Source organism: Bos javanicus, chromosome 18 (genome assembly GCF_032452875.1).
Source record: "Bos javanicus breed banteng chromosome 18, ARS-OSU_banteng_1.0, whole genome shotgun sequence".
NCBI lineage: Eukaryota > Metazoa > Chordata > Mammalia > Artiodactyla > Bovidae > Bos > Bos javanicus.
Genome location: NC_083885.1, coordinates 43581635 through 43601183, shown reverse-complemented (window position 1 = coordinate 43601183; position 19549 = coordinate 43581635). Strand labels below are relative to the sequence as shown.

The 19549-nt window shown below is 45.1% G+C and overlaps 1 protein-coding gene and 1 long non-coding RNA gene across 4 annotated transcripts in view; one reads left to right on the top strand and one right to left on the bottom strand.

Moving 5' to 3' along the window:
• RHPN2 (rhophilin Rho GTPase binding protein 2) overlaps positions 1-19549 on the top strand; it is a 70600-nt gene that overhangs the window by 30667 nt on the left and 20384 nt on the right. The window contains exon 4 of the mRNA XM_061387912.1: positions 2208-2283. Within this exon, the coding sequence (XP_061243896.1) occupies positions 2208-2283 (76 nt within the window). The remainder of the gene's footprint in view (positions 1-2207; positions 2284-19549) is intronic.
• LOC133230440 (uncharacterized) lies at positions 1811-13822 on the bottom strand. Of its 3 annotated transcripts, XR_009730848.1 has the most exons (3): positions 13334-13802; positions 3090-3823; positions 1811-2314 (listed from the first exon to the last, which is right to left on the bottom strand). It is a non-coding gene; the product is annotated as an uncharacterized LOC133230440 (long non-coding RNA). The 3 variants fall into 3 exon arrangements; XR_009730847.1 differs by having other exon boundaries at positions 1811-3823; positions 13334-13822; XR_009730849.1 differs by having other exon boundaries at positions 1811-3823; positions 13537-13822.

Genomic DNA, 19549 nt, shown 5'->3' with positions numbered 1-19549 from the left:
AGACAGCCAGGGAGGTCCCCAAAAGTCCATCTTTAAGAGGAAATAACCTTGAGAACTGCTAAAGAACAGTTTACATACTTTTCTGTCTGGAGAAGTAGGACTTTTCAAAAGGTAAGGGAGCCCCAAGGAAAACTCAGTCAGAAAATAATTCCCTAGATGAACAGAACCAAATGTTGGAGAGCCTTCCATCATCTTTGAAAGGTGCTTTTCCAGATCATCTCCTGCTCAGTCCTCTGCACTGTCCCCAAGGGGTTTTTCTGAGCCACGGGTGAAACCTCTGCTTCCTTGGTGGCCGTCCATGAGCCAGGCTGTGTGTCCTGGCTCACTTACCTTTGAGCTCCCAGCATAGTTCTGACCCCTAATCAGTACAGCCAGCGAACGGCTTCCCTCAGCTCATGCTGTATGCTCAGTTGTGTCTGACTCTTTGCAACCCCATGGACTGTAGTCTGCCAGGCCCCTCTGTCCATGGGATTTTCCAGGCAAGAATACTGGAGTGGGTTGCCATTCCCTTCTCCATCTATGAGATGAGTCAGGGCCAAGCATTGGTGATACAAGTAGGATGTTTCTTATTCCGCCTCGCTGTATGTGAAACACAGGGCTGTTCATGCATATTGCCCAAAGCCACGCACTTAAGGCCCCTGTTGTGACTGCAGTACAGCTGTAAAGCGGCTGATTGGTTTCTGGGAGTGGGAAAGTTGGTCCCTGGGAGTGGGGAAGAGGGGAGAGAGATATGCAGATATATAATGACATCTTGCATTTCCATCCGCCCTCTTCCTGTTTTCAAAGCACGTTATTTTTTTCTTGGCACAGCTGATCTTCACACACGTCTATGAGTAGACAGGGAAGAAACAATCTCATGCAGATGAGAAAACACAGGGAGCCCCGAGGTTATGGGAAAATGTTATATTAGTGCAAGATGGAGAGGGTGGGGAGTCCTGGCCAGGAGCCTGGGGATGCTGGCTGCTGTTACACGGTCACAGGAAGAGCAGACCTAGCCGCCAGCCCTGTCGGGGTGAAGCCAGCAGAGAGCGGCCCAGCCTGTCCTCATCTCCTTCTAGCAGGATCCAGCTTTCCTGGCAGGCCTTGGGGAAGCTATGCACCCCATTGGGACTCGCCTGCTTTCAGCACAGCCCCGTTGTTTTCTGTCCCCCACAGAGGCAGCTTCAGCTTACAGCCCATTGTCCACTCACCCCGCCTGCATTCCTGGCCTCCTCCCTGGCCAGGCTGAGCGGCCCCAGGAGGTCTCCTGTTACAGGTCAGGGAGCGAAATCCCTGTTGGCAAAACACAGCTGAGCCCAGTTCACTTCCCACTGGCCCTGCCCCTGAGACCACGCCCAGAGTGACCTTTGGGGTAACCAGGTGGTTGGTGGGGGGAGAGGAGGTGGTGGGGAGATAGCCAGCCAGGGCCTGACCCAGGGCTGGGAGCCAGGTGCACTTAGGTGTCAGATGGGGCCCCCGCCCTCAAGGCCTTCCCCGTGACACCTAGAGGGATACCCCCCTTGGGAGGAGGCACGTGAGAGCCCAGGGTTGGAGGGCTGCAGGAGAGGTGGGACCCACTGCAGTGAAGGGAGGAGGAGGAGAAGGGTGGGGGTTGGCTGGAAATGGTGGCAGTGCACCAGACCGCAGAGCAGTGAGCACGCGAGGCACAGACCCTGGTGTGCAGAGGTCCTCAGGACAGTTATTCAAAGATGCAATGTGATTGGAGGGATAAATCAGGATACAGCTGGTAGGGGCCTCATGTGTTAGGCTTGGTCATCTAGAAGGGGATGGGGACTCCTTTAGGAGCAAAGACGAGGACATGACCTGAGTGGCCTTTAAAAAAAAAAAATTATTTATTTTTGGTTGCACTTGGTCTTTGTTGCTGCACGCAGGCTTTTTCCAGTTGCAGTGAGTGGAGCAACTCTTTGTTGTGGTGCGCGGGTTTCTCATTGTGGTGGCTTCACTTGTTGCGGGACATGGGCTCTAGGCATCTGGAAACTTCTCAGACCAGGGACTGAACCCATGTCCCCTGCATTGGCAGATGGATTCTTATCCACTGTAGCACCAGGGAAGTCCCCGAGTGGTCTTTACGGAAAATGAACTGATGTGTACTAGCTTGGCTGGAGGAGGGGTGGGGACCTGAGCTGGAGTCTGGTGGGGGGACAAGCTGGGGGTGTGCAAAGTGGCCGAGACGCGGATGTTCATGTAGCTTGCTCTGTTCCTTCTAGGGAAGCATTTACAATTCCCCTGATTCCACTTGGCCTGAAGGAAACCAAGGACGTTGATTTTTCAGTCGCTCTCAAGGTAAATCCCAAAGCAATGGGCACTGGATTCGCTGTTTAAAAGAGAAATGTGGAAATTGTGGATCCCTTACAAGTGCTGTGAGGCTCGACGGGCCAAGTGTCGCTTGATTTCTTCAGGGTGGCCTTGAGCCCCTTCAGCAGACCACCCGAACAGCCCATGCTAAACTTTCCTATGCTCACTAACATCTGGTTGCTGAGACTCTCACACGCCTGGGGAAGGGGTTGGGAACCCGGGCTGGTTGGCTCCAGGAATCCAAGGCAAAGAGGATCTATGGTAAACAGGCTTTGAGTTTTTAAAATTGCATCCTGGGGGTAACTTTTTTTTGCCTCAAATTTTATAGTCAATTTAGGCCATGTTTTTGGAAGAAGAGCCAAAAGTTTTTGACCCTCAACATTTTATTTTGGAAATAGTAGAAAATTTGAAAGAATGTCACAGTGAACCCCTGTATACTCATTACCTAGATTCTCCTGTTAACATTTTGCTGCAGTCACCTTATCATGTATTTGTGCGTCTATGCATCCCTCTCCCCGCACATTAATACATCTTGTTTTTGATACCTTTCAGAGTAAACCAAAGATACTGGTTCACTGCCCTTAAACACTTGAATAGCTAGAGTTTATGCATCCCCCACGCCCTGATCCCTGGATGTCTGCCTTCTCTTTTTTTTCTCTCTATCCCCTGCTCTGCCCTCCCCCTTTCTCTCTCCCTCCTTCTTTCCCTCCCTTCCATCTTTTTTTTTTTAAGTACCAACTTTATTGGGATATTCATACATTGCACAATTCACCTCTTTAAGGTAAAAATAGTACCTGGCCTCCCCTTAGCCATGTGTCTCTGGCAAGCAGTGATATTGTAGGCCCGCCTGTGTCAGTCACTGAACAGGTGCTGGTGATGTCAGAGGCCCAGCTGTTAGGGCCCCTGTAATTCAGTGGAGGATCTGGGTGGGAAGCGAGAGAGATGCTTTGATGGAGGTACCCAGAGATGGCTTGCCCCCAAGCTGGGGCCAAGAGAGGCCTCCCCAGGTCTGGAATGCTTTCCTCTTCCTCCTTGCCGCGGATCCATCACGATGAGTTTTACTGAATCATCTCAAACTTCCATGCAGAAGAAGAAAGTGGTGATGAGGTGGAAGGGGGTGTCTGTCTCCAAGCTTTCCAGCAGAGGCAGGGTGTGTAGGGATGAATCCCAGAAGTGTGAAAAATGCTTCAAAGAATTCTGTTTCTTGTCACAGCAGTCCTGTTAGTTGACTCATCTTTTCACTGATTTTATTTTAGAAAAGAAAAAAATGACCATATGGCATTTTGGGCACTACACAATTTGTCCTTTTAAAAGGCAATTGGTAATAAACAAGTGGGACCTAATTAAACCTAAATTTTAAAATTAAAATTAAAAGCTCTTGCACAGCAAGACTGTGGCCTATGCTAAGTCACTCGATTGTGTCCGACTCTTTGCGACCCTATGGACTGTAGCCCGCTAGGTTTCTCTGTCCATGGGATTCTCCAGGCAAGAATACTGGAGTGGGTTGCCGTTTCCTTCTCCAAGGAAACTATAAATAAAGAGAAAAGACACCTTTCAGAACGGGAGAAAATAATAGCAAATGAATCAACTGACAAAGGATTAACCTCCAAAATATACAAGCAGTTCATACAGCTCAATACTAGAAAAACCAACAACCCAGTCAAAAGTGGCCAGCAGAGCTAAACAGACATTTCTCCAAAGAAGACATACAGATGGCTAATAAACACATGAAAAGATGCTCAACATCGCTTATTATTAGAGAAATGCAAATCAAAACTACAATGAGATACCACCTCATGCCAGTCAGAATGGCCATCATCAAAAAGTCTACAAGCAATAAATGCTGAAGAATGTGTGGAAAAAGGGAACCCTCTTGCAGTGTTAATGGGAATGTAAATTGAAACAGCCACTGTGGAGATTCCTTAAAAAACTAGGAATAAAACTACTATATGACCCAACAATCCTACTACTGGGCATACACCCTGAATAAACCATAGTTGAAAAAGATGCATATACCCCAGTGTTCATTGCAGGGCTATTTACAATAACTAGGGCACAGAAGCAACCTAGATGTCCATTGACAGATGAATGGATAAAAAAGCTGAGGTACATATATACAGAGAAATATTTCTCAGCCATAAAAAGGAATGCACTTGAGTCATTGCTAATGAGGTAAATGAACCTTGAGGCTATTATACAGAGCGAAGTCAGAAAGAGAAAAATATATATTAATGGATATATATGGAATCTAGAAAGATGGTACGGAGGAACCCGTTTGCAGGGCAGCAGTGGAGACGCAGACACAGAAAACAGACTTGTGGACACAGTAGGGGAAGGAGAGGAAAGGCCTAATTGAAAAAGTAACATTGAAACATGTATATCACCACATGTAAAATAGCCAGTGGGAATTTGCTGTATAATACAGGGAGCTCAAACCCAGTGCCTGTGACAACCTAGAAGGGTGGGATGGGGAGGAGGTGGGAGGGAGGTTCAAGAGGGAGGGGACATACGCATACCTATGACTGATTCATGTTGATGTATGGCAGAAACGAACAAAATCAATTCAGTTTAGTCACTCAGTCGTGTCCGACTCTGACCCCCATGGACTGCAGCACGCCAGGCTTCCCTATCCATCACCAGCTCCCAGAGTTTGCTCAGACTTATGGCCATTGAGTTGGTGCCATCCAACCACCTCATCCTCTGTTGTCCCCTTCTCCTCCTGCCTTCAATCTTTCCCAGCATCAGGGTCTTCTCTAATAAGTCAGTTCTTTGCATCAAGTGGTCAAAGTATTGGAGCTTCAACTTCAGCCATCAGTCCTTCTTCCAATGAACAAAATATTGTAAAGCAATTATTCTCCAATTAAAAAAAAATTGGTTAATGCTTTGAAAGCTTTTGCACTTGTCCTCCAATCTCAAGCAGAGACTGTGTGAGTTCCTTTCACTCAGGGCCTTGTGGACTGATGTCTTGTTTAAATCCAGGTCCTGGGCCCTGTGAGTTTGGAGTTTATTTTAGAGTTTGAGAAGGGACTTTGGTAGCCACTCCAGACCCAGGATTACCAAAAATTTTATTTTCTGGGTAGTAAAATGGCAACCCACTCCAGTACTCCTGCCTGGAAAATCCCATGGACAGAGGAGCCTGGTAGGCTGCTGTCTATGGGGTCGCATAGAGTTGGACACGACTGAATGACTTCACTTTCACTTTTCACTTTTCATGCATTGGAGAAGGAAATGGCAACCCACTCCAGTGTTCTTGACTGGAGAATCCCATGGAAGGCGGAGCCTGGTGGGCTGCCGTCTATGGGGTCGCACAGAGTCAGACACAACTGAAGTACCTTAGCAGCAGCAGCAGACAGCTATCTGCCAGCTTTTCACAGGGCACGTGAGCTTTTAGTTAGGTGTGACACTTGCCATAGGTCTCTGAGACTCCAGACAATGCTTATGTCTGTGGAAATATTTTAGTTGCTTTTGTAGAATAGTTTCTTTTAAGATTTAGTTTGTTGCTTTGTGCCAGAGCTGGAAGAGTGTGGGCATTTTGCAGGGGACAGGAAATAGGTGAAGGGGATTAAGGTTACAAATTTTCATATTATAAGCCATGGGGATAGACTATGAAGCATAAGGAATATATTCAGTAATACCGTAATAACTTTGTATGGCAACAGATGGCTACTAGACTTGCCATGGTGATCATTTCATAAAGTATGCAAATGTCAAACCAGTATATCGTACACCTGAAACTAACATAATATTGTAGTCAACTATATTTCAATTAAAAAAAAAAAGACATACCCAGAAACACAAAATGTGTGAGTTTGGAAGGAATTGTGCAGGTCGCCAAAATTTAAAAAATTTAAAAAGAGTGCAAGCAAATAAACATGTAGTACTTTTGTCACTGGAAGAATACTTTATATTTTAAGCAATTAAGACTGTATCTGAAAATAGAGAGTAACATATTTAATACTGGAAAAAAATAAATAAATAAAAAGAGTGCAGGCGTTCAAAAGGGAGACTCTTGGAGAAAATTGGGAATTTCCTGGGCAGCTGTAAGGATCCAAACATGTCATGTGCAGAATTCACATTAAATCTAGTGGGGAAAAAAAAAATCACATGTTGTGGATATGGCCAAGTGCTATTCAGCTGAGGTTCCCAACCATGTCATTTTAGTCTAAAAAGAACTCTACAGATGTCAGTCATACAAAAATGAGAATGTTTGGGGGACATTCTGTTTTTCCTCCCGTGTTTGTGCTTGAGAGTAACATAGACAGGTGCTCAGAAGTAATCTGGCCAACTAAATCAGGGCAATTCATGTTGTCTTTCAAATCTGTGTATCCTCGTGGTGTTTAATGGTCAGTGAAGCTTCATGGTCTGATTATGTTCTGTTTTAAATAAATGGGCTTTAAAACAACTTCATGAAGAAGCACCATCAAAATAAATTCCAGAGAATTCAAGTTTTTTTTTCCTTTTAAATATAGCTTTGTTAGTATATATTTCTGATTGAGAACAGTATTGCAAAATGTTCAGAAAATACCAAGAAATGTAAAGATCCCTCACAGCCACACACACCCCCCTACACCTTTATTTGGTACTTAAGCTTTGAGCACCTGGTCTCATCTTCTGATCAGGGGTCTTTAGAAGGATGTGAGACTCCTCCGATCTATTCAGGCTCAGTATGGTATCTACTGGTAATAAGTGTCAAGTAGGGTAGCTATTAATTTCATTTTTAAGGCATCTTCCAAATTTTTATTGTCAACAGCTCTCCTGTGAGCATCTTTGCACAGTTTGCTGAATATTCCCTTTGGATAAATTTCTAGATGTGGATTTGGTAGGTCAAAGATACGATTACATGACCAACCTAGATAGCATATTCAAAAGCAGAGACATTACTTTGCCAACAAAGGTTCGTCTAGTCAAGGCTATGGTTTTTCCTGTGGTCATGTATGGATGTGAGAGTTGGACTGTGAAGAAGGCTGAGCCCGAAGAATTGATGCTTTTGAACTGTGGTATTGGAAAAGACTCTTGAGAGTCCCTTGGACTGCAATGAGATCCAACCAGTCCATTCTGAAGGAGATCAGCCCTGGCATTTCTTTGGAAGGAATGATGCTAAAGCTGAAACTCCAGTACTTTGGCCACCTCATGCGAAGAGTTGACTTATTGGAAAAGACTCTGATGCTGGGAGGGATTGGGGGCAAGAGGAGAAGGGGACGACAGAGGATGAGATGGCTAGATGGCATCACCGACTCAATGGACATGAGTTTGAGTGAACTCCAGGAGATGGTGATGGACAGGGAGGCCTAGCGTGCTGCGATTCATGGGGTCACAAAGAGTCGGATGCGACAGAGCGACTGATCTGATCTGATCTGATCTGATCTGAATAACCCACCAGAACTGGTCTTGCCTTACATTCCTATCAAGTGTGTGTGACTGCTTATGAAACTGTTTGTGTCATCTTTTGGGGCCCCAGAGAGCTCCAGTACCACAGTTCTTTATGTCTCAGCACAGAAGACAATTTAGTGAGCAGTGAAGAGGTAGATAAGAAGTGATTTTTTAGAATAGGATGCTTGTGGGCAGGCGAGAAATGGTGCACTCTGAGAACTTACTGGACTATATAGTTTTATAATCAAAGGAAAAGTGGGGGGCTTCCCTGGTGGCTCAGTGGTGAGGAATCTGCCTGCCAGTGCAGGAGGCATGGATTTGGTCCCTGACCTGGGAAGATCCCACATGCTGTGGCACAACTAAGCCTGTGTGCCACGACTTTTGAGCTCTGGATCCCAGGCGTCTCAACTACTGAAACCCACGTGCCCTAGAGCCCATGCTCTGGGCAGAGGGAGAAGAACTTCTTTGTCTTTCTTGAGTAGACATCGTGCTTCCATCCTCAGCTCTTCCTCCAGGTTGAGCAGGGTAGTTTTCTTGTCCCTACACAGTCAAGCTCGGTCCACAGATTATTGTTTTTTATGTGGGCAGAGAGCATGTCTTAGGGGTCATTAACTTCCTGAGCTCACTGGGCAGGATGTGGGTCTCATGCCACCACTGTTCTATTGTCTTGGGCATATGTCTTATGCCTCTCTTGCATGGTTTTGTTTCTAAGCAAGCCTGCCTGGTTTTGTGATTAAGCAAACTTACAGGGTCTCCCATATTTTTTCTACTTACAATCCCCTAGTGGGATTAACTACTTAATCACCTACTTTGTCCCTTTCCTCTATATCATTTCTCCCTCCAGGTGTTTACCCTTTTATGCTTCAAAGGGGGTAAAGGGCAGTGACTGATCATTAGCTACTTTGGGCTGAGACGGAACATCGGCCTTCCTGGGGAAGGAGTAAAGCGCCTGGCTGACTGTCCCTTCTCTGTTCGGAGAACTGCCAGTCAGTGTCACTGTGGTTAGCATCATCCTTTTAGCCTTCTTAGATGTTAAGCATTGGAGGATGAATCTACAAAAAGGTATAAATTAAAAGAAATACAACAATGAGCTTTGGAAAAGTCATTAAGAAGGATTACAGCCATGATTTTGAAGATCCAGACCGTTTTCCTCAGTTTCTAAATCTAAAAGAGAGTCACTGAAGGCCTCAATCTGTTTCTGATTAGGTCTGGAATCTTAAATGTTTTATATTTTAGGGTGTATTGAGTCTTTTATCTCAGTTATAGATTTAATTTATTCTTTTCTATTTTTTGTTAATATCCTTTGATGATGAAGGGCTTCCCTTGTAGCTCAGTTGGTAAAGAATCTGCCTGCAGTGCAGGAGACATGGGTTTGATCCCTGAGTTGGGAAGATCCCCTGGAGAAGGAAATGTCAACCCACTCCAGTATCCTTGCCTGGAAAATCTCATGGACAGAGGAGTCTGGTGGGCTGTACTCCATGGGGTCGAAAAGAGTCGGGCACGACTGAGCAACTAACACTTTAACACTTTGATGATGAGAGTGGTTTCCTTGTCCCTCAAGGGACAGAGTGTAGCCCCTAATTTATTTAAAGAATACCTTCCATTAAAGAAATAGGACAGTCAGTCACAAACAGAAAGGAATGTGGAAATAACCAGCCATTGATGTTGTACGAAAGGGGTCGCAGGAAAATGTGCCCCTGTCTCTCGCCTGACACTCCCATTGCATATTTCTTACAGTTAAGGTTTCCCATCCTTTGGGTTAAGACCGAGAATGTTGCGTTAGTCTGTGAGAAATTTTATCAAGTGACCCGCCATTTCAGTGACTGCCCAAGGCTCCGCATTAGTTATGTAGATGCCATGTCTGAGCAGAGCCATTTTTGGCTTTGGGCCCCGTCAGTCTTTTGATTGTGAAATCATCAAAGAAGGCCGACCCCACCCCCCAACTCTCTGGTGCCTGGGGCATTCCCTCTTTCAATACCTTGGCTGTTTGCAAAGGGTTCATCCATCACAATCTTTCTCTAATGTGTCCCTTCTGTCCTCACAGAGCACACTGATTTTGTCTGGGTACCTATGGGCCTTATGGTCTACCGTGGCCAGATTGGCCTAAAAATCCTGGCCTTTCCTGTGGTGGTCTCAGAGTGGACACAGCCATTGTCATCATCTGGGCCTTTTGTTTATCTCTCTGGGTGTATTCAACCTTTTTGGCCATATCCCTATTATTGAAAACCAAGTAAGCCAATCAGAGCAAATCACTCTCAGGAGTCTGAGGACCCACAGTTGGCTTTTTTGAATTTCATTTCTGATGTCTGGGGAAGACTGGGCTATGAAATGTAGAGCCAAAAAGTCCTGTCCCTCAGGCGAGGAGGGATCTACCTAGGTATACTTTTTAAATGCTTCTATTAATCTCCCTTGAAAAACTGTAGGATTTTTATCTGGTCCCTATTGGAATTCTTTCACTCCAAGTTGTGACTGTTTTTATTTGTGTATTTTATTTTATTGGCTGCCCGCAGGCTTTCTCAAGTCGTGGTGAGCTGGAGGCTACTCTTCTATGCAGTTCAGGGGCTTTTCATTGCGGTGGCTTCTCGTTTGTGGAGCACGGGCTCTGGGGCTCGTGGGCTTCAATAGTTGAGGCTCGGGTGGGCTCAGTAGTTGTAGCACACAGGCTTAGTTGCTCCGCGGCATGTGGTATCTTCCCGGACCAGGGATTCAACCTGTATCCCCTGCATTGCAAGGTGAATTTTTGCACCATTGGACCACCAGGGAAGCCCCCATTGTGAGCTTTTTCATACCCTCTATTAAACAATCATATGGTCCCATCTATTGCTCTCAACAAAGTGGGTCTGATGATTTCATTGTGGATTTGGCTCAGGAGCAGCATAGTTGCCCAAGTGGTGTACTGCATGGCCCTCTTGGGCTTGAGCTGCCATTTGGTCAGTGTGGACTCTGGCCGCCAGTATTTTGTGCTGTTCTTTCTCAGGAGTGCAGCAGTGGGATAAGATTTGTAAATCTCTCCAGGTGAGATCCAAAGATTGGATCAACCTGGTAAACTCTTTTGTGAAAAGTTCAGGGATCCCAGAAAAACTTCCCAATTTACCCTCTGCCAGACTTAGGTCAGATGTTGAAAAAAGCACGTGAACTGTTACTGTTTCTTGATTTCTATCAGAAGTTTCTCTCAGAGGCAGAACCATCAGGGCAGTTGGTTGGTAACTTATACTGCTGCGGGTGCTAGCTCAGCTGAAAATGGGCCCCTTAGGTAGCTTGGGATACAAAGGAGGCCTTTCCTCACTCTTGGATGCGTTTTGTTATTTAGTCACTAAGTCACGTCTGGCTCTTTGCTCCCCCATGGACTATAGCCTGCCAGGATCCTCTGTCCATGGGATTTTCCAGGCAAAAATACTGGAAAGGGTTGCCATTACCTTCTCCAGGAGATCTTCCTGACCCAGGGATAGAACCCATGTCTCTTGCATTGGGCAGGCGATTCTTTACCACTGAGCCACCTCAGAAGCCCTGGGTGTGTTGTCCCCTAGGATAACAGCCTTGGTTTGGAACAGCAGTTCCCACCTGTGAGACAGCCCTCATTGGAGCAGCCCTTTTCATGGATATAGCAGGTTTCACCAAGCAATAGTTAGCTATCCAAAAGTTTCCTTCCTGTGTCAAAGTCTACCTTGTAACTGATTCAAGATTTGTACTTACAACTTTAGATGTTATCCCTCCCAAAGCAGTCTCCCAACCAGGTGTTACTGGCCAAGAAATTGTTTGTAAGGAATACTACAGAGGGTATCCCAGTGGTGTTGGCAATGAGCAAGATTTGGTCTAGCTGCAAATGGAAATAAAGGGTCAGCACTTGTAAGAGTCAGAGGGAGGGGAAGACTGACATCAGGGCTCAGGAAGTCCTCTGTTGGACACTTTGAGTAATTAGGAGCAAACTACCCTACATCTTGGAAGTTGATTCCCTTCAGTTTTCTTGAGCATAATGTACTTAAGAATACCTGATAAGAAGCCTGTGATCTAGGCGAGATACAATCCTTTAAATGATTTTTTTTCTAATGTATATATCCCCGATTATAAATTATAAGCATTTAGTCTTTATCCAAAGATAGATTACAGTGATCAGCTTTAGAAACAAGTTTAGAATACCTTTTTAAGAACTCTGTTAGGCTTCTCAGTAATATAACAACAAAGAGCTATTTGAAAAGTGAGTTTTAGATAGTAGATACTGACCTCAAGGAGCAAAACTAAAATTTAGTATCTATTAAAACATTACTTTTTTCTAAAATTACCCTCATCTTTACCAAAGACCGGAGAAGGCAATGGCACCCCACTCCAGTACTCTTGCCTGGAGAATCTCAGGGACGGGGGAGCATGGTGGGCTGCCATCTATGGGGTCGCACAGAGTCGGACACGACTGAAGCGACTTAGCAGTAGCAGTTACCAAAGATAGCCAAGTTAAGATTAATTTGTTTGTAAAGTAAGTCTGGTTAATTCATCACATAGGCATATTTAATTTGTCCAATAAATCAGGTGCCTTGAATACTAAAAATTGTAAAAGGTATACCCTAAATAAAAGAGCTCATTTTAAGCCTTTTTATTTTTCATTGTATGCCATCAGCTTTTGTAGCCAAGAAAGTCTTTCACCCATTAAGTAGAAGACAGAGTTGGCCAGGGAGCCAGGAAGAGCCAAGCAGCCATCTTGGATTCCCCATATCCCTGACTGTTTAATTTGCAGCTTTTGTATATCTATCTTAATTTTTTTTTTTTAATTTAGGAGCAGATTGTTGCCATGCTACAAGGATATCAGGATGGCAAAAGTCTGACTCTGGTTAATTTTTTTGTTGACAAATTGTACAACAAATATTGTATGAACTTATTAACTTTTAGTAAACCCAGATAAAGTATTTATACTTAATACTCATGAGTCTAAAAACATATCTATATTAACAAACTACAAACTTCAATACCAAACATTAATTTAATATTAAATATTTCTGAAATCATGTGAACCTATAATCCATTTAGCTTAGTTTCTCTTATATTTGGAAGTGTTTCATTTTGTAAGTGCTTACTTTACTTTTCAAAGCCAGTTAAATTGAGCTCATTCACAAATTAACCTCAGCAATATTATCTAAAGACAAAAAGACATGACTTACATGTATTCAGAGATCTCAGTTTCATTTTTAAACTTATTCATAAAACAGACATTGCAATGCAGATTTATCAGTTTACAAATAACAGTTGGAAAAATTAAGTTTACAGACTTGAGTTTTAACAGGGATAGAAACAGAATATAGAAGAAAAGTCTCAGACTTAAAAACAGTGTAGATTGCCAAATCCTGTCAGAAGCAGTCCAAACAGTAAAATGTCTTTCTTTTTGCATACCATTTCCATTGTCAGCTGACCCCTTCCACATCTTTATGATCCCTTGCCACATTTTTATGGCAACCCATGTTGATGACCACCATTCCTCCAGTTTTTTGTTTGTTTTTCCTTCAGACATCCATAATATCGTTCACTTGACCCTTACCCAGTTCTTGATCAGAGCCCCAAAGCCTTTGGGGTTGGTCAGCCTGCCTAAAACAGGCAGCCATCGGTGGAGTATCTTCCTCCATACTCTTGGCTCATGGCATCCCATGAGCCTTCTAGGACCTGACCCCAGACCTTCTTATCTTACCGCAATCCTGCCGCAGTCGCCATCTGAAACCATTTGTGTCATTTCAGGGGCTCCCAAGAGCTCTGGTACTACAGTTCTTTATGTCTCAACGCAGCAAAGAATTCAGTGAGAAGAAGAGGTAGATAAGAAGTGATTCATTAGAATAGGATGCTTGTGAGGTTTACAAGCAGGCAGGCGAGAGATGCTTCGCCCTGAGAACTTACCGGACCACAGTTTTATAATCAAAGGAAAAGTGGGGAGAGGGAGAAGAACTTTGTCTTTCTTGAGTAGACGTCATGCTTCCATCATCAGCTCCTCCTCCAGGTGGAGCGGGGAGGTCTCTGCTTCCTACATGGTCAGGCCAAGTCCACAAAGTATTGTTTTCTTATGTGTGCAGAGAGCATGTCCTGGGAATCATTAACTTACTGAGCTCACTGGGCAGGATATGGGTCTCATGCCACGATTGTTTTATTGTTTTGGGGCATGTCTGGTGCTTCTGTTGCCTGGTTTTGTTGCTAAGCGTCCTCTCTTTTGAGTAATCATTAACTTACAGGGGTCTCCCATATTTTTTCTACTTACAATCCCTTAGTGGGATTAACTATTTAATCACCTACTTTGTCCCTTTACGCTGTCCCTGTCACTTACAGTGGGTATCATTGATCATTTTGATTTTGGGAGGTCAGGCAAAAATGGTATCATTACAGTTTGTATACATTCTAGAGTTGAATACATCCTCATTTCTGTTTATTTGCTCCTTATATGTGTCCTCTTGGAAATACCTATTTCTATCCTTTGTCTCCTTCACCACAGGGTTGCTCTTGAGTTCGTTTGTATATGAAGGAGAGTAATCCTTGGTAATGTATGTTTGCAAGTATTTCTCCCAGTATGTTCTCTCCTTTAACTTGTTTTACAAGCAATACCAGTTTAAAAAAAATATAAAATACATCTTTTTTTTCCAAACAGATTTTATGTTGTTAAGCTTCACAGTTCTTCCCTTTACAACCCTGCCTTGAAAGGCATTCTCCACACCAAGAGGAAACATTTATTTTGCTGTAGTTTCTAACAGTGCTTTGTTTGATTTTGAACATTAAATCTTTAGTCAATCTGGAGTTTGTTTGGGGGTGAGTAATGAGAGGTAGGGCGCTAAGTTTTTTTTTAGTTTCTTTTTGGCTGTGCTGGGTGTTCGTTGCTGCATGCAGGCTTTGTCTAGTTGCGGAGAGCAGGGGTACTGTGTAGTTGTGGTAGGCGGGCTTCTCATTGGGGTGGCCTCTCATTGTGGAGCACAGGTTCATGGGCTTCCGTAGTTGCTGCATGTGGGCTCAGCAGCTGTGGCTCAAGGGCTGCAGAGCGCAGGCTCAGTAGTTGTGGCACAGGCTTAGTTGCCTTGCAGCAGATAGGATCTTCCTGGACCAGGGATCAAACTAGTGGTGTCCCCTGCATTGCAAGGCGGAATCCTAACCACTGGACCACCAGGGAAGCCCCGGGGCTGTACGTGTTTATTTTCACCAAAGTGGTGGCCAGCTTCCCCTGAGCTATGTCTAAGGAATCCATGTGTCGTGTTGGATGCTGTCCTTTTCATCCTGTGCCCCTCCTGCCCCCTCAGTCCCCCTCCCTCCTGCTCTGTGTGGGAGTTGGCACTGGCTCCTGCTCTGTGACTTCCTACTGGGTGTGGCTGAGGGGGAGAAGCAGCAGCTGGCGATGAGAGGATGGGAGGAGAGGGAACTCCTCAGTTCCCTCAGCTGCAGCCTGCGATGAGAGGATGGGAGGAGAGGGAACTCCTCAGTTCCCTCAGCTGGCTACCTTTTGCATTCCCCCCCCACTCCACCAGAGGACGTCCTGGTTTGGACCTCGCCTCAGGCAGCCACCTCTCCAAGTTCTTATAACTCCTTCTCCCCTTTGGCCCTTCAGCCCTGTGGTTCTAATGGCTCTGGAGGTCCCACGCCATCCCTGTGGTTTCCCATAACCCTACCCCCATCCCTGTAAGAGTTCTTCCGTTCAGTTCACATCAGGAACAGCTGTGTGTACCCTCCTTCCTGCCTGGACCTGGTGGATGCTCCAGGCTTTTCCTCTTCTTTGAATGGTGGGCTTATGTTATACACCTGATTCTCGAATCTGCTTCTGTTTCTGCTCCATATTTGGTTTCATTGTCCACTTTTCATGTGTTTTAACACCAAGTAGAACAAGCCTTCTTCTTAGTCTTCTTTTTTTTTTTTTTAATACTTGTTTATTTATTTATTTTGGGCTGCTTTGGGTCTTTGTTGTGGCATGATGAATTCAGTAGTTGGGGCGTGTAGGCTTAGTTGCCCCGAGGCATGTGGGATCTTAGTTCCCTGACCATGGATCAAGCCCACATCCCTCTCATTGGAAGGCAGATTCTTAAGCACTGGACTACCAGGGAAGTCCCCTGAGTGGTGGCTTTAATGCTGCTCTCACGGATGTAGTCCTATAGAAGCCCTAGAGGAACTTTGTCTCCCAGATCATCCTCACCATAATTATCGTCACTGGTAACATAATTGATCATATTTGAAAACCATTTCAAATATATACAGTGTCGCTATGTTAGTAGAGGAGCTGATTCCAAACACCAGCACTTAAAGTCATAAAGAAAATCATAGAATCATAAAGCGAACAGAAAAGTTGGCTAAAAATGACACATGTGAAAAAACAAAAGGAGCCTTCTGCATGTCCTTGGAACTGGCACAACGTCTTCTCAGGATTTATTCTGAGGAACTAATCAGAGATGTGCAGAAGGAGGACTGTCATGATTTATGTGTTTAACAAAGGAGGGTTAAGAATATCATGGTACATATTGGCTAGCACATAGTAGGCACTCTATTTGTTGAATAAATGAATGACACCTTTGTGCCTTTGGAGGCTTATATAACCATTGAAATCTGTGTCGTAGAATACTTTGTGGCATAGGAAAACATTTGATACAGTGCCAATTCAAGAAAAACAAGAGTGAAGCCAAGTTGTATATTCGTTCAGTACAATCTCATTTTTGTAAGTGGAGGGTGTATGGGTGCATGTGTAAATATTCACTGAACATATAAAAAGCAGAAGGGACTTTAATGTAGAAAGTGTGTAAAGAGAATACTCAGAGCCACTTGGGAAAATGTAATCAACAATCACTCCCTTCAACTTTTTGCAGCCAGGGAGAGCCAGCACTTACGTTGTTCAAGAACTCATTCTCCACACACATTGCTGCTGCTGCTGCTAAGTCACTTCAGTCGTGTCCGACTCTGTGCGACCCCATAGACGGCAGCCCACCAGGCTCCCCCGTCCCTGGGATTCTCCAGGCAAGAACACTGGAGTGGGTTGCCATTTCCTTCTCCAATGCATGAAAGTGAAAAAGTGAAGTCGCTCAGTCGTGTCCGACTCCTAGCGACCCCGTGGACTGCAGCCCACCAGGCTCCTCCATCCATGGGATTTTCCAGGCAAGAGTACTGGAGTGGGGTGCCATTGCCTTCTCCGCCACACACATTATACTCCTCTTATTTCTTTCCTGCAATACTTAACCATCTTCTAATATATGTTGCTGCTGCTGCTGCTGCTAAGTCACTTCAGTCGTGTCCGACTCTGTGTGACCCCATAGACGGCAGCCCACCAGGCTCCCCTGTCCCTGGGATTCTCCAGGCAAGAGTACTGGAGTGGGTTGCCATTGCCTTCTCCGCTAATATATGTTATGTTGTACCTATTTTTTTATGTTGTACCTATTTCTTTTTTATTTAAATAAAAAAAAAAATGTTGGCCACACCACACAGCTTATAGCAGGCAGTGGGGGTTGGGGGCTTCCCAGGTGGCATTAATGGTAAAGAACCCGCTTGCCAATGCAGGAGATGTCAGAGATGAGGTTTCAGTCCCTAGGTGGGAAAGATCCCCTGGAGGAGGAAATGGCAACCCACTCTAGTATTCTTGCCTGGAGAATCCCTTGGACAGAGGCGCCTGGCGGACTACAGTCCATGGGGTCGCAAAGAGCTGGACACGACTGAGTGACCAAGTAGCAGCAGCAGCACAGCTTATGGGATCTCAGTTTCCTGACCATTGAGCCTGGGCCTCGGCAGTGAATCTCAGCCTCTGGACCACCAGGGAACTCTGTGTTATGCCTGTCACTTACTGTCTGTGCTCCCCTGTGAGATTGTAAGTGCCATGGGGCAAGGTCTTTGTTTTGTTCTCTGAAGCAGCCCCAGCACTGTGTACAGTGCCTGGCACACTGCCAGCGCTTACCAATGTGTCTTATGATTGAATGAATTCACAGAGCCAGCATCAAACACTGGACCCAGCTGGGGGTCTCACTGGGGTGCTTTGTTCGTGGAAGTGCCCTCACAGGGGTTCCCATCACAGACCCTGAGGTCTCAGAACAGTCCCCAGACATGAGTTGCCTTTGCCATGTGTGAAGTCCCCACTGAAGATGAAGGTCTGAGCCCCTGAATATCTGTGATGTTTGCCAGTGTGATTGAACTCAGAGTCACTTCCACAAGTCACTTCGCTCTGCTGCCAAGGCACTTTAATTTTTTAAAAAATATTTATTTATGTATTTGGCTGCACTGGGTCTTAGTTGTGGCACTGGGGGAGGGTGGGTCTTCAATCTTCATTGTGGCATTTCAGATCGTCAGCTGCGACATGTAGGCTCTTTAGTTGTGGCATTCGAATTCTTAGTTGGTGCTTGTGGGATCTTTAGTTATAGCATGTGGCATCTAGTTCCCTGAGAAAGGATGGAACCGTGACCTCTGCATTGGCAGAGTCTTAGCCACTGGACCACAGGGAAGTCCCCTGCCAAGATGTTTTTAAATAGAAAACAACTTCCCTTTTAACTGGGCTTCTCTGATAGCTTAGTTGGTAAAGAATCCACCTGCAATGCAGGAGACCCCAGTTCCGTTCCTGGTTCCAGAAGATCTGCTGGAGAAGGGATAGGCTACCCATTCCAGTATTCTTGGGCTTCCCTTGTGGCTCAGCTGGTAAAGAATCTGCCTACAATGTAGGAAACCTGAGTTTGATCCCTGGGTTGGGAAGATTTCCTGGAGAAGGGAAAGGCTACCCACTCCGGTATTCTGACCTGGAGAATTCCATGGACTGTAGTCCATGGGGTTGCAAAGAGTTGTATACGACTGATCGACTTTCACTTTTACTTTTTTCCCCTTTAACCAAAACAACAAAAGCAAAAGAATTTAAATATATGTAAACAAAACTAAGAAAATAAATCCCACCACTTAGAAAATCACTGTAGTGTACACGTTCCCATAAATTTTTATGAACTCTACCTGCATTTTTATGGGCTTTCCAGGTGGCACTAGTGGTAAGGAACCCGCCTGCCAGTGCAGTAGATTAAAGAGACGTGGGTTCAATCCCTGGCTCGGGAAGATCCCCTGGAGAAGGGCATGGCAACTCACTTCAGTATTCTTGCCTGGAGAATCCCTTGGACAGAGGAACCTGGCAGGCTACAGTCCATAGGGTCGCAAAGTGTCAGACATGACTGAATTGACTTAGCATAAACGCATACCTTCAGATCAGATCAGATCAGTCGCTCAGTCGTGTCTGATTTTTTTCGACCCCATGAATCGCAGCACGCCAGGCCTCCCTGTCCATCACCAACTCCCGCAGTTCACTCAAACTCATGTCCATTGAGTCGGTGATGCCATCCAGCCATCTCATCCTCTGTCGTCCCCTTCTCCTCTTGCCCCCAATCCCTCCCAGCATCAGAGTCTTTTCCAATGAGTCAACTCTTCGCATGAGGTGGCCAAAGTACTGGAGTTTCAGCTTTAACATCATTCCTTCCAAAGAAATCCCAGGGCTGATCTCCTTCAGAATGGACTGGTTGGATCTCCTTGCAGTCCAAGGGACTCTCAAGAGTCTTCTCCAACACCACAGTTCAAAAGCATCAATTCTTTGGCGCTCAGCCTTCTTCACAGTCCAACTCTCACATCCATACATGACCACAGGAAAAACCATAGCCTTGACTAGACGAACCTTTGTTGGCAAAGTAATGCCTCTGCTTTTGAATACGCTATCTAGGTTGGTCATAACTTTCCTTCCAAGGAGTAAGCGTCTTTTAATTTTATGGCTGCAGTCACCATCTGCAGTGATTTTGGAGCCCAGAAAAATAAAGTCTGACACTGTTTCCACTGTTTACCCATCTATTTCCCATGAAGTGGTGGGACCGGATGCCATGATCTTTGTTTTCTGAATGTTGAGCTTTAAGCCAACTTTTTCACTCTCCACTTTCATCAAGAGGCTTTT